The sequence below is a fragment of the Hesperophylax consimilis genome, chromosome 22, assembly GCF_061612785.1.
Source record: "Hesperophylax consimilis isolate HC1 chromosome 22, BYU_Hcon_1.0, whole genome shotgun sequence".
Taxonomy (NCBI): domain Eukaryota; kingdom Metazoa; phylum Arthropoda; class Insecta; order Trichoptera; family Limnephilidae; genus Hesperophylax; species Hesperophylax consimilis.
In genome coordinates this window covers 17,785,322-17,801,352 of record NC_142857.1, presented here as the reverse complement: position 1 = coordinate 17,801,352, position 16,031 = coordinate 17,785,322, and the positions used below count along the sequence as shown (strand labels likewise).

The 16,031-nt window shown below is 33.4% G+C and overlaps 1 protein-coding gene across 2 annotated transcripts in view; it reads right to left on the bottom strand.

Annotated features, from left to right (window-relative positions):
• Positions 1-201: 201 nt before the first annotated feature.
• The window catches only part of CBP (sarcoplasmic calcium-binding protein), a 64,602-nt gene continuing 48,772 nt past the window's right edge, over positions 202-16,031 (bottom strand). For both annotated transcript variants that reach the window (XM_089645170.1, XM_089645171.1), the window contains 5 exons: positions 15,101-15,349; positions 11,066-11,227; positions 6,421-6,561; positions 5,307-5,426; positions 202-1,980 (listed from right to left, as the gene is read on the bottom strand). In XM_089645170.1, the coding sequence (XP_089501296.1) occupies positions 1,870-1,980; positions 5,307-5,426; positions 6,421-6,561; positions 11,066-11,227; positions 15,101-15,349 (783 nt within the window). In that variant the 3' untranslated portion in view covers positions 202-1,869. The remainder of the gene's footprint in view (positions 1,981-5,306; positions 5,427-6,420; positions 6,562-11,065; positions 11,228-15,100; positions 15,350-16,031) is intronic.

Here is a 16,031-nt window from a genome sequence, read left to right as displayed (position 1 = left end):
TAATTTTTTTTAATGTGTTTTTCTTCATAATTCCATCAACTACTCCATGTGCTAAGTTTTTTTTTTAATTTGAAGACCAGAGCCACATCCGGGAGCCAGTGGGACTTTGTCATCACCAATATTGTGGTATTTATGTAATGTGTAAAAAGGTAGAGAAGGAAGGAAACAATAAATAATTAATGAATTAAGAAAACTATGACATTGTCTTATTTATGTATTTTATTAAAAAGCTTTTCATAAACATTATACAGGATGTTTAACTTCAACAGCCATTACATCTATCACCAAAATAATTAATATTCAAATGTTTTTCATTTGCCCTGTGGGTCTAACAACTCAATGTAAAACTCAATATTATTATTACAATGGAATTAGGAAGATTTTTTTTTCATTTTTGTAATTTTATTTTTTATTTCATCTGGAATTTATTTGTGGAATAATGAAAAAAATATTATATAATGTTATGGAAAAATTTGAGAATTATATTATATTTACAACATAATATCGAATATTTTTTAAATAACGATCAAATATCACATGATTTTCATAAAAGCTCAAGTAAAATTCATGGACTTCTAACCCAATTTTTTCCATAAATTTCAACACAGGTTTATTGGCTCAAATCTTAAATGCTTATAATTAAATGCATTTTAATTCAATAGGTTTATTATTCACATTATTTATTAGCGATAAATAATGATGTTACGTAGCATGTTTCCGCCTTTGTTAAATATTACCTGCATGAATTGATTTTTTCAAGCATTTATTTGGACAAAAGCAAGCAAAGATGATTGTGAAATGTATTTTTATAAATGTCGATTCCAAATCATTTTGCATTGAATTCGCAACAAAACTTATTGAAATTTCAAATATTCTCTTATTTCTAAGTGGAGATGTAGGAAGAATTCAAATATAATGTAATCAAATTATTTATCCCTTCAAATTTACATTCATTTAAGAGGGATATGTCAATACCACGGTAGATTTAAGAGGGATATGTCAATACCGCTGTAGATTTAAGAGGGATATGTCAATACCGCTGTAGATTTAAGAGGGATATGTCAATACCGCGATAGATTTAAGAGGGATATGTCAATACCGCAGTAGATTTAAGAGGGATACGTCAATACCGCGATAGATTTAAGAGGGATACGTCAATACCGCTGTAGATTTAAAAGGGATACGTCAATACCGCGATAGATTTAAGAGGGATACGTCAATACCGAGGTACATTTTTAAACATAGCTCGCACTTTCCAAGCTGGTCAAATATTAAAATCATACTCCTTGTATTTGTAAATGTGTGAAAACATTTACATAAAGGATTTTGAAAAGAACATCAATTTTAAGACTTTATTTCTAATTTAAGTTTTCTGGTACAAAAATATGTTTCATAAAAATCAGTCTTTTGGACAGTATTTCAGTTTTTAGCTATTTTTCAAAATGGAATGATATTTTTTGATTTGTCGAATTTGAGTTTCGTTGAACAAAAAATGATTTAATGCATTTTTACTTTATGAACACAGTATTATCAGGAATTTGCTCTTATTGAAATATATGCCTTTTTGGAATGGAATGAAACAATGGTATTTTCAAGAACAACTTGTAAACATGAATGTAATTTTGTAAAATTGAAAAACTTGTTTATGTTCCCACAAATCCACACTCAAAACCCTTTCAGTGGAAAGTCTTTTTACTCAGTTACACTTAAAACTAATAACATTAAAAGGAGGAGAAAAAAAAAACAATTATTACAATAATAATCGTTAATCATAAATGGTAAAATTAATTGAGCGTCCCACTGCGTTTGAAAATCCCGCAGCGGTGAGTTACTCGTTATAAAAACTATTGGCATTTCAGTATGAAATAATCAGTGGTCGACAAGCGGTCCCCAGAACATCCTGGAAACTCGCTTTTCATCTTCGGTAAAGAAGAAATCGTTGCCCAGCTTCACAAACTCCTTTAGAGACAGGGATCCATCCTGAAACAAAGAAAAACAAACAATTTTTAAAACGCTATTTAATTGATTGTTACTAATTCTTTCTTGCTGCATTTATCATCATTATATCATACTGAATCTCAACATAAAATTGACCGTTGACACAGTTACAATACAAATGTTAAAAAAAAACATCATTGTGACCGACATCCAAATGGATATACCAGCCCAACGGGGAAAGGAGAACAAACCAAATTGCGCGGAGGTGGAGGTGGCATGAACGTCTCTCTTTCAGTGATTTATCAAAAAATGAATCTGACAGTATACAAGCAACTCGCATTGTAATATCACCATTTAGTCCTCGAAAAAGTAATATTTGCTTACGAATTACTAGTCCTTTTTACAATGGCACGCAAATTGCTGGCTGCGTAAAAACTTAACTACAAATCCCAAATCGTCTAAACAAAAGTTCCTGCTTGTTTCCGAAATTGAATATTTGGTTACACTATTTAGTTTAGACACTTTTACAAATGTGTTGTAATTTACCCACCTCACTCGTATTTAGTGTCGCTGTGAAAGTTCGGTTAAAAATTAACATTAAGATCCTGCGCAGAAAAGTCCTACAATGGACTACACTGCAAACCGTTTGCCTTATGTTAGCGAACTTTACTTTTCTGCGCATGGTCCAGTTATTTCTTTTATATGGTCCGGTCAACGTACGACTGATGCAGTATTTTATTCAAAACATTCTCAAACCCTTCTGGTGACAAAATATGCTTACATGGTTTGCATCCAGCTCGTCGAAATAATACCCACATTTCGTGTTAGAGAAAGTATGATTGTGATTTTTGGGGTACTATGCCATGTTGCGCTTCTTCCTCCTTTAGTCAGGTTAATCTGGTAGATTTGATTTGTGGATGAATCTGATGATGATAATGCAAGGCTATCTAAAATATTGGATAAAGGTGGATGCGCATTGCGCAACATGGCATAATACCAACAATAAAAAAAATCACAATTTGTAATAATTTTGGCCCTAACAATCAATGATAAAACCACTATAAGAGACATTCAATTCAGAACTATGATTTTCATTGTGGTGATAGGTCTAGGGTTAATTTAAAGTTAGATCTTTTGTATATGTATTATTGCTTTCTGGTTGGTGTAATAATTAATGCCAAATATAGACAGAGCACAGAGCGGCTCAATATAGCACAAAAAGGAGTATTAAAGACTATACTGAAAGTTCCGCTTAGAACTCCGACAGAAGAAATATTCAAAAACTTCAATGTTTACAATGTACAGAAACTATATTCAAAAAATATTTTATTTAAACTGAAAAAAAACATATCCGAATACTCCACTGCCCAACATAAATACACAACCAGGGCAAAAAGCGAAAATATCCTGATTACTCCCAGTTTGAACACATCCTTTGGACAGAGAAATAATAAATTCCATGCTATAAAATTGTTCAATGCTCTACCAAATGAAACCAAAAAAATAAACGAAATGAGTATATTTAAAACAAAAGTCAAAACATGGCTTAGAGATCAAAGTAATAATCAACTTACAAACATTATGAAGACAATGTAAAGACAATTCAAAAATAAATACAAAAATTTAAGAAAAACTACAGGCCGCCTCAGAACAGGAAACCCTAGTGAGGAGGACTGTGAAAAAAAATACAAAAAATATACTTATATTATACTTTAAACCTACATAATGTACAAATTTTGCTATTGATATTAATAAAAAAAAATACAAAAAATTAGGGTCCTGAGATGAGATATTGAAGTGATTTAAACCACCTAAAAATTGATACACACTGGATGTGTGATCATCTTTTATCCATAAAGAGCCAATAAATGTACAAATGTCCAATGAATGTCCAAATATCCAATAAATGTCCAAATGTCCAATAAATGTCCAATTGACCAATAAATGTCCATATGTCCAGTGAATGTCCAAATGTCCAATAAATGTCCAATTGACCAATAAATGTCCATATGTCCAGTGAATGTCCAAATGTCCAATAAATGTCCAATTGACCAATAAATGTCCATATGTCCAGTGAATGTCCAAATGTCCAATAAATGTCCAAATGTCCAATAAATTTCCAAATGTCCAATACCGCGGAAGAACCATTTGTAAAAATACTCAGGAGGGACAAAAAACTGTCTAGGGATTTTTTATTCTTTATTGTGAAAATCAGTGATTCCAGTAACATTTCACGACATAACTAACAATATACATGAGTATATTAATTATACCTTGAGGTGATTTCTCACGAAAACGGCGCTATATAAATTAGCCAAATATTAAAAATATTATTAAATATTATCAGTTGTGATGCAGCCTTGTGTTAAAAAAAATTCTTATTCTAATCTTGCATTCAACAAGGTTTGACTGAAAAATATCTATCTCAGAGGTGGTTTAATAGCGTTGTCATTTTCCCCAGAAGCATAATCATTGACATGCTCTTTCTTGTTGGGGATCGTTCATTCGCAGTATTGACTTTAACCGTACAAGCAGACTATTGGTCAATTTTTAAATTTGAACGCACCAATCAATGGGTATCAAAATTAAGTATTTTAAAATTATTCGCTCATATGCGGTATTGAATTTACACAGACAATAATACTATAGAGAACTAACAGATGAAACAACATTGGAAATATACAGAATAGAATATTTTTTCGAAAATATTAAAACTCATAGAAACCATTTTGAATAAAAAACAACAATCATTTATTATTTTAATTAGTCACTAAATAATATCAATCCCCACTTGCTGCCTTGGGTTTTTTTCTTTGTTCACATGGCTATAGAATTTCCAATGTAAACAATAAAACATCCTTCCTTTTTTAAAACACTAAACAGAGCGTTATTTAATTCTGCCTTGTTCAAATAACAGACTCTGAGGATAAACAACAAACAGGTGTTACTTTATTGTCAACTATAAGTAAATTAAATATTAAAATGATTACTTCAAAACAATAATATCTTTATTACTTTATAATATTAAATTTAATGCCTGTCCTATTATATCTTGTAAGATTGTGTGAGAAATGTAAAGATTCGCAAAGAATGCAAGGCTATTATGTAAGCATAGTAAGTAAGATTAAGAAAGAGACTCTTAGATGGTTTGAGCATGTAGAGCGAGTGAACAAAGAGAGGAGTGATATATGACGCAAATGTGAATGGTAGAGGAATACATGGTACGATCAATTGAACCAAATACTTATGTCGTGCCATGTCAAGAGTCAGAATAATAGCAGAGTATGTATGAATGTGAATGAGGCAAGGAATGTGCGCAAAGACCAAGTTGTTTGGCGGTCTGTTGTAAGGTAAAGAAAGGTACTCACGCAGTTCTTGTCGATGATGGCGAAGGACACAGCAGCTGTTTCCTCACTCAAACCAAGGCATTTGAAGAAAAGTTTGAATTCAACCACAGAAATAGATCCAGACTTATCCTTGTCTACAGCCTGCAAATTTAAAAAAATGCAAATCAGCTATGGTGGTTTATTACAATAAAACAGACGTACCGTTAATATAATTATGGGTTTTAGAATGAAATGCAACAGTATATGTATATGGTAGTTTTTTGACTGAGCGTAGCCAAGTCCTGATTCAACTCGATCACTTTACATTTCGTCTGTCTGTAAATTTATTTGTGTGTTCCGCGTCTCAAGATTGTAGCCGTGTTTGACAGTACAGGGTGAGCACACTCTGGCAGAATTTAGTGACCGATTATTTTCTAATTTGACATCAAAAATTATGACTTCAGACTCAATTTACTCAAAAAAGAAAGTTGAAATCAAAAAATATTATACTACAAAATTAACTCCAAATGTGATGTCACAACATACCCCAATTGGGGATGTCATAGTCTCACTGGCTCCACTGGGAGCAGTTGGGACTCTTGTGTGGTTACACATTAAAAAAGTATATATTAGTAGATTCAGTTTCCCGTGTGTGTCCTTGTTTGGAATGTGGGATTGTTTGAAAGGTTTACTCGGAAAATGGAATCAACTTTTCCAAAAACTTTCACAAAAATAATCTCATTCAACCAGGAAAATGACAATTCAGTCTCTTTTGCCTGGGCACAGATAAAAATTGTAGCATATTTTATCATTTGCTTGAGAGAAAGTACTATTATGTATTGGTACATATTTATATATTTTATACAATTTTTACAAATTTTTTAACATTCTAGATTGGGGTGTGAGTCGTTATAATTGTACCGTATATACATTTTATTTGCAGTTAACATATTAATTATCCGGTTAATAAGCGAGTGAGCGGACAAGTGTGTCGGGTTCCCATCTAGGTGTCGCGGGTTCAATTCTCTGCTAACCAAGCCCTCCATTAGTCCTATCATTAGTAGGAGGAATTCATAATATGTATATTGTCAGGTTATTCATAACGCAGGAATGTTTGTCTCTCTTCAAGAAAAAAAGCTATGTTTTTGTAAGTTACCTTGAACAAGTACGGCAGGAATTTGCCGACGCGGCTCTTCAGGCTCTTGTCGTTGAGCACGTGGCTCATGTCAGCCAGATACTGCTCCACGGTCACCAGGTTGTAGGGAGTGATCTCGCCCCACTGCTCTTCCCAGGTCACCTGCAAGTAAAAGAAGGATGTTGTAGATACTAGATCAACTATTAGTAAACAAGATGGATCGTGGATCAAATGTCAACTATGTTCAAGGACAAAGATTTCAAATTAGGAAGGTGGTTAGGATGATTTTGTTCTTGATTAAAATAAATATTTAAGACTAGCTGAAGATGTCCTTTTGCCGTGAGACGATTTTATTTTAAAATTTAAAAAAAAAAATTATCACATGTCGCCACCGATCGTACTGCTACACGTTGCGACGGATCACGTGATACGCGCTCTGTCTCGTCTGTTAAGTGTTGCTGGAATGAAACAAATGCCCGTGACCTCCCTAGGCTGTATCCAACTACCCAGTGATGACGAATGATGGAAAACTTTTATTTTGTTTTTAACTGTATTAAATAATATCACCAGAAAGTAACATATCCTTTTAACTGCAAATATGCTCAGAAATCGTTAGTCAAAATCCTTCAGATTCACGCTGATTCTTCTTGTATATACATATAAATCCTCAGCACGGGAGATCCCAGTGAGGATATATCATTATCTCTACAAAATAAGGAAGGTAATGAAGCATTATTTTTTTTTAAATAGATAAATATTATTAACTAACTAACCATCATTCTGTTTTCCCGCAGTGGGAGGCAGAATGGATAGAACGCCAAACAACTCGGTCTTGGCACACACTCCTTGCCTCATTCACATTCATACATCATCTCGTACATAGTTTTCTATAATTCGGACTCTTGACACGGCCCGATTGATTCACTTGACCATGCCACGTCTTCCTCGGTTGTCCCCTACCTCTTCTACCATTCACATTTGTGTCATATATTCTCCTTACACTCTTTTCTTCGTTCATTCGCTCTACATGCCCAAACCATCTAAGCGTCGCTTTCTTAACCTTGTATAGATATTGCATGAATAAATGGTTTATGTTCATTAACATTTAATTCGCTAAGAAACAGCCATGTTTTTGCTATTCATCGTGTTTAGTTGAAAAAATACATTTGACATTTGGTGATTTTATTTGATATTTATTTATTTATACGCTTCTATAAGAAAGTTTTAAATTACGATCGGCTAAGTATTCGGATATCAAAATGCGGTAGTGGGACTAATATTGCTTATAAATTATCCAAAAGAATCTTCAAGGATTGCTAAATCATTATTGTATGTGTTTCACCCTTTTTTCAGGCTAAACGCTCCTAAAGTTCAAAAACTCAATCATAAAAATTAAGTATCCATAACGCCGTTTCTGCTTCAAAACTCTGTTTTCTCCTTTCTTCATTTACACTCAAACATCGTCTCATACATACTCTCCTGTTATTCTGATCCTATAATAGCTAGATGGGTAAACTAAGTCTGTCGTCCCAAGGCTGGTAAACAATCAACATAAACCGAATGTTGCAAGACCCTGCGCAGAAAATTAAGTTCGCTATAGTAAGGTAACAGTCTGCAGCGCAGTTCTGTGTGGAAGTTTTCTGCACAGGGTCTTTGATTTATGTCAATTACTTAGCGCTTCGTGGCACTATGGGATAAAACACTTTCCAGGAATGGAATGAGAGCTTGAGAACAGGAGATAGCCCATTCACGATTTAAACAAAAACAAGATAATAAAGGAGATGTATAAGTAACACAACTTCTATCTAAATAGATAATTTATATATGTTCATTAATTTCGAGAAGACAATATCTTCCGAGATAAAAATACAACGCAATTTAGAGTATTATTGTTTTTTATTCAATTATCTTTCATTATTTCTTTGCGTCGTAATTGAAACTGCTGACCAAATGCAGATGCATGTGTTATTGTTTCCATTTTAAATGCATATCAAACAAAGATTGTGCTTATACATTTCTAAATAATAATAATTAAGGAATTGTCTGCAGATATTGGTAATAAATAACATGTTATGTTTACCATTTCTGAAGAATTATTACACAGTTCGAACACTAATATAGTTGTACACCTGTCTTAAACTTGTTCATTATATTACAAGCTGAAAATTCTGTATCAAAACACCTTATTTTGATAAAAAATGTATTATATTTAAAAAGTTAACGACAGTAAAATCAGTTTCTCGATATCTCCAAAAATGACGAAGTTATGAGCTTTCAAAGTGAATTCAGTAAAACAAATTGTGTTTAGTGATGTCACACGATACACGATTCAGTAAAATTCATAATTGGAATGGCAGTGCTGCAATGCCGCTGCGCTTGTACCGTGATTCCACACGCTTTTGGCCGGCCGCAAATGTCTACATTTTAACGGTTTATATCTTCGGCACTCTTCAGTATTTTCCAAAAATTCAAACAGGTTCTATTCTCAGCGTGCTCTAATTAATATGATAAATAAAAAACATGAAATTTCGTTGAAGTAGGAAGCTTATTCTCTCTTATAAACACATTATGTTTCCATAGAAAATGATGCAAACACAAATGTTTTCGAGCAAATAATTTAATTTTAAACAATAATTTTTTTATGTAATTAATATCTAATATTGCAAATACAACTCAAATTGAAGCCTGGAAGTCACCTTTATTACTACGCTTTGTTAGCACAAAATAACATGTAGATATTGTATTACATATAATATACTGTCAGTAATTTTTTAAAGTGCGACGTTTTGGTAAAATCAATATTTTTCTTCATGCATCTAAAGAATGGCACAGGTCCGTGAATTATATATGAATTATTATAATGATATCACGCTACAACTGTTTCATAAACAAATCGATAATAATTATTCAGCCATTCCATCTAAGCCAGAAAATATTGATTCAGTCAATATTTGTTCAGACTTTTGTATTCTGGATTCAAAACAAAGTCAGAAGCGGTTATCGTTCAAATAAGTATACATGTATTTGCAAAGTTGTCGTTTTTAACTTGGGACCTTCCACTGTCACAAAAGAGAATTGATATATCGAGGTTGTCGGGGTTTAGAGTGATAACAGATTTATAAATAAATTGACGAAGATTTTAATTGGGGTTTTCAATGCCAAGGTCTTTTGTAAAATAAGACAATGGGATGTATATTATGACATATCATTTTTAAAACATTCATTCTCTTTGCACGCCATGGGACGACGGGACTTTGTCTTCGAAAAGGTAGAACATTGGTTTATTTTATTGCGCTTAAGTCAATAAATAAAACCAGAATACCATGAAGAAAAAAACACGTTATTACATAATATCAAGGTAATTACATTATTTGATGGTTCGTAAATATAATTAAGCCAAAATAATAAAGACAGTCACATAAACAAAACTAACTGGGGTCATTGCTATCACAATGTTCATTGATAGCAATATTTGTGATTAAAAATAATAGCAAACGATTTCTTCAAAAAAATTGTGCGCAAAATAATAATCTGTCGCCTCAACCAATTAAAAATGTATCTGTACAAAATGAATGCATTTCGTATTGAATTAATGAAGTGAGACCCATTTTTTATTGTTTGTAGATAATAAAAGATTTATGGATGCGAAATTAATAACATAACAATGAGTTTTAATGTTAATTGAGAAAAATTATAATTTACTAGTGCACCCTGCAATGCTTCGCAATTACATAATGTCTTTCTCAGTCATTCACTACTATATACCACAGTGTTACTGCTAAAAAAACTACATCACATCGACTATAATTTGACTCCGTATCTCATTTCGATGCAGAGATATTGCATTAAGTATTCCTCGGGCGTCTGCGAATTTTTCTACAATTCAAATCACTATCTAAACACTCCTGGCACTAATAAGAACAAACTTTGAAATTTTCGGTTATACCGGTTGACTGAATTTCTGCAGGCTAAATTTTTATATATTAAATAATTAATTATTATGCAACAGATAAAGGTATTGCCAGAAACATTGTGCGCAACGTAAATGCAGGTTATCATCGGGGTATTGTATGTTTATGTTTTGTACACATTTAGGTTATCAAGTTATTCTGTTCATCTGATAGTAAAGACTAATAACTTTAACAAAACATAAAGCGCCTTTATCATTAATTTATAAATTATCCAGACATACAAAATATAATATATTTCAGTATTGATTGTTAATGAATTAAAAATAGAGAAAATATCGTAATGCATCTGTAACTTGTGATTGAATGCAGAATTGTCCTGGAAGAACCGGCAACGATCAAAAAGATCCACCCTAATCTTGGCGCCAGGGTATTGAAGGCAGCAAGACGCGTGAAAAGGGACAGAAACACCGCTTATTGGACTTATCGGTAATATATCGATATTGTTACATGCCGTAACAAATCACCTTTACAGCTAACCTTATCTTTATGTCTAGTGTTTATCTCTAACCATTAGCGTTATTTTGTCGTAAAGATGTTTCAATTCTATTTGTAACTTGCAAAAATATTACTCTGTCTGGCTTGAAAAATATTACTCAACAACATAAAAAATGAGTCGGAATCCTGACGGATTGCTCGAATGAAATTGTCGCAGATATAGAAAGACAGAGAAGAAAAATAGTTGACAATCAACTCACCCTGACAACATCCTTGAACTCCTGCGCCTGCTCCTCGTCCAGATGTCCCAGATCTTGGAACCTCTTAGCCAGCAGCTGGAAGTCATCAAAGCTGAAGACTCCGTCGTTGTTCACGTCCAGGATGCTGTGGAAGGTACGCATCTTGCGCCTCCAGAATTCCGACTGGAAACATAAATAACTGATTATAAAATCACTCTCTGTAATAGTATAGTTAAAATAGTAATTGCAGGTTTTTCTTATTAAATTCTTATTAAAAAACTAGCTGTATCCCACCATGCGTTGCTGTGGCTCAGTCTGTCTGTGCAGATAGAGAAACAATACAGCATGTGTTGCTTTTACGTCCAACAGATGGTACTGTTTTTCAAAAAGCATGTTTTTACCTGTTACAGATGACATCTATACAATATAGGTTTATAAAAACACGTGCGTATTCGAATGCAACAATGTGCCAAAATTTCAATCGGTGAATAACTTTTGGAGATATAAAGCAATACCTAATTTACAAAACCCTACCAAAATGTTTTAAATGCGGGTTGTTCCTTTCTGTCACTCCTCAGTCTATAAGGTTTGTGATTTAAAAGCATTTTATTTTAAAACAACTGAGATAATCATGCAAATCAAACACAGTTAGTTCCATAGACATATGAATATTAGTAGACCTGCCCTAAGTGATTAAAAGCGTATTATCCCCACTCCCCATACCGGTTCCATTGGAGCCGGCTGTGCTCGCGTATGGCCTCAAGTGAAATTTGAAAACGTGACGTCATCATTCTTGTGCGAACTATGGTCGAGGCATCATCGGTTCATTTTACGAAATAACACGGCAAAATGTTGACTTGTGCCATGAAAACTTGTAAAAATAAATGTGAAAAAGAGAATAAACCCAATTGTCGTATTACATTCCATAAGTAAGCATTATTTTACTTTATTTTAAGCATATTCACATCGTATAATATGGATCAGTTGTTACTATCACATCGAGAAACGTCTGGACGCGATACACAAAGCTGGTTGGTTGCTGGGAAGTAAATTATGAACATTTATGAAAGTGTCTTAACTAAATACTTAAACGAAATATTCGACTCTGAAAATAGAACCGAATTTTTTTGCCGAATTTGGACTTCGCAAATTTGTTCATAACGTGGCGAGTAATTTGCGCTCCCATGTAAAAATGTCTATTCATTCAAAAGCAGATTTTACTTTTAAGAAGTATATGGTGATATTATAATGCGAGATGCCTATTTACTGTCAGATTGATTTATTGACGAATCACAGTCAGCTTAACCCCCTTCGTTTTTCAACAGTTGATTTTACCCCTCGCCATTATCTTCTCGTCTATTAATTCCTATGTCTGTGGTTAGTTCACAAATACTGTGTGAGATCTGATATTGAATTTGAATAAGGTGTCACATATTTTTAACAAATAACAGTGTAATTTTTGTAGGAATAATTTTATTTTTTTAAATTGTTACAACATTATATTATAAAACACGATGTGACCTATTTTGTTCTACAATCATTTTAATTCAAACATTTTAAGTAAATGTCTGCCGAAATACAAGCATTTAACATTATTTACTGCTAGACAAGTCAAGGTGAGTTGGTATTTGGTAAATCTCACTCCTATGAAGCCAGTGTTTACAAAGTATATGATGGTAAATCATTTCAAACAATAAAAAGAAACATAGGTGATGTTCTTTGTGTATACATGCCCTTGTAATTGATGAGACCTTTTTAGTTAGTACGACACTTTTAGAAAGAGCTATTTAATTCATATGTATGTTGTTTGATTTTGAAATTTGCATAATCAAGGTGGACCACTAAAGAACGAGAAATACCAGATTGAGAGGTTTTTATGGGTTTGATTAGTTCAATTATTGTACTAGATGGATTCTGCCTCTAATTAGGAATATGATGGACTTGATTATGGTAGCTCTGATGTGAAAGTATCCAATCTCATCATTGCAACTTATTCATTTCGGAATAGGTGAGAGGTGATAATATTTAACTCAAAGTAGTTGAACAATGAAAAAGACATCAAAGCGGCCACATGTTCAAAATATTAGATGTCTGGTTAAGAAGCTAAATGATCAAACTGCGAAAACTCACAATTAAAAATCAAAGTGGTCACACAGTGAATCTATCAAACATCGAAGCGGCCACATGTTCAAAATATAAGATATCTATTGAAGCTAAATGATTATTACACTACGAAAATGCACAATCAAACATCAAAGTCGTCATACAGTGAATCTGTAAAACATCGAAGCAGTCACATGTTCAAAATATTAGATGTCTGGTTAAGAAGCTAAATGATCAAACTGCGAAAACTCACAATTAAACATCAAGGTGGTCACACAGTGAATCTATCAAACATCGAAGCGGCCACATGTTCAAAATATAAGGTATCTATTGAAGCTAAATGATTACACTACGAAAACGCACAATCAAACATCAAAGTCGTCATACAGTGAATCTGTAAAACATCGAAGCAGTCACATGTTCAAAATATTAGAAGTTTGGTTAAGAAGCTAAATGATCACACTGCGAAAACGCACAATTAAACATCAAGGTGGTCACCAGAGATGTGCTTTATTTCAAATAAATCCATTTCAAATGGAAATGCAAAATGCAAAATGGGTATTTTCCATTTTGCATTTTAAATGCTTTTCTAAAAACCATTTTGCATTTTAAATGCTTTTCTCGATGCATTTTCCATTTTAAATGCTTTTTTGCAACATTCTTCCTACTATCTCCACTCATCTTTTTTTCATAAGCCCCAAATGTCAGTCGGTCCTCAACCTCGCTATGAGAGATAATTTACATTTTTCAAGTTGCTCCCTGGTAGAAGCCCTGGCAATCGAGTGATACCATTACAAAAAATACTGATTCAAATACTGAACATGGGGCCATGAAGCTGTAATATTGTTGGCAACATTTGTCCCGCGCAAATTTTTTGTGGTTCATAATCTGTAGTCGTGGTGTTTTTTGATTTACCTTCATGTAATATGTTTGTTCTACATTGATTTCCATTATTAAATGACAAAACTGTTTAAAAATTCTATAATTATTTTAATTGTTTGACTTGAGAAACCATTTTGCATTTTCAATGCATTTTGAAAATAGGTATTTTGCATTTTGCATTTTAAATGCTTTTCTAAAAACCATTTTGCATTTTGCATTTTCAAATGGAAAAGTTTTGACCCATTTCCATTTTGCATTTCAAATGGTTTTGGGTACCCATTTTGCACATCTCTGGTGGTCACACAGTGAATCTATCAAACATCGAAGCGGTCACATGTTCAAAATCAGATATCTGGTGAAGTAGCTAAATTACCACACTGAAAAAACTCACAATCAAATATCAAAGTGGTCACACAGTGAATCTAGCAAAAATCGAAGAAGTCACATGTTCAAAATATGAGATGTCCAGTAAAGCTAAATGATCAAACTGCGAAAATCAAACATAAAAGTAGCCACTCAGTGAATTTATCAAATATCAAAGAGGCCACACAGTGAAACCATCCAAATAAAAGGTGAACAACCCATCAAAATGGAACACATCGTGAAATCAATATGAAACATCAAAGAGGTCAGAACAGAAAACCACCCAAATAAAAGGTGAAGAACCCATCGAAATGGACCGCATCGTGAAAATAATATGAAACATCAAAGTGACCATACACTGAATCTATCAAACATCACACGACACAACAGATCACACGACGAAACCACCCAAATAAAAGGTGAGCAATCTAAACGGTCACATCACAGTAAAATGAAACATCGTAGCGATCACACACTATGAAACCATCCAAATACAAAATCAGAAAACATCGAAATGGTCGCATCGTAAAAATAATATGAAATATGTGGTCACGTTGTAAAACCACTAATTTCAACGATAACCGGATAAAACAGAACATTATAAAATTTTGTCTGTTACTTTTCTTCAACTTTTTGTTTTATCACTGTTCCGTTTGGTTACATAAGTTATTTCAAGCAAAACAAGTAACAAATAGTTGTTTTTCTTACCCTTTCCTTCCCTTTGCACTCCGTATCAGAGTCAGAGTCCGAATCCGATTCAGATTCCTGCTCCTTCTTCCTGCGCTCGTCCTTCTCGGCCGTCCTGCTGTAATGGCGACGCAGCAGCGCGTAGTTAGCGGGCGCGCTCGTCGACAGTCCCTTCTCGCTGCCGCTGCTCGCGCTGTTGCGGCGTAGCCTAGTCATGTCGATGGGGCACGAGTCGCCCGTGCAGCGCCGGGTGTTGGTGGGGAAGCTTTGCTAAAAAAAAAAAAAAAAAATTGGTAAAAAAAAAAGAGATTTAAAAAGTCCAAAAAATCCATGACAGTGGCGTTTGGAGGATCCAAGGAGCAATGGTGACACTGAGAACAAAAAAAGCCACTCAAAAATACATGTCTGCTAAATTTTGATGTAATTAATTAACTAAACTTTTGACATTTTAATTTTGAAAATTCATATCGGTGGATATATCGATAGTATACCTAAGGTGTAGCTAAATCATTGGACAAGCGTTATTGTCAGTATAGTATAGATGGTGTTCGGAAACTCGCAGTATAAGCGGGAAACTAATAAAGCTAAATAAAATGTAGTCTATTTTGTGATATAACTTTTTTTGAGCTTTCGTTTTCGAGTAAATGGAGTCCGAAGTTTTTAATTTTATTGGTAAAATGTAAGAAAAAAAATTGTCCCCAAGGATTAATATCAGCTGTTTAATGTATTTTAAAGTACATTGAAGCATAGACTCGGCTCCAAAAGTTTATTTTTAACTATTCAGTTATGCTGAGATCGAAATTTTTTTCTTGTGTTTCAGTTTTATGTCTTCAGTTTCTCTCGTGTACTACGAGTTTCCGGACCCGTGTATATGCAGCAGATCTATTTGTGTCAAAATAATGTTTTAAAATTCTAACGGGGAGCACTGGCGTCATGAAACTCTGATTATTTT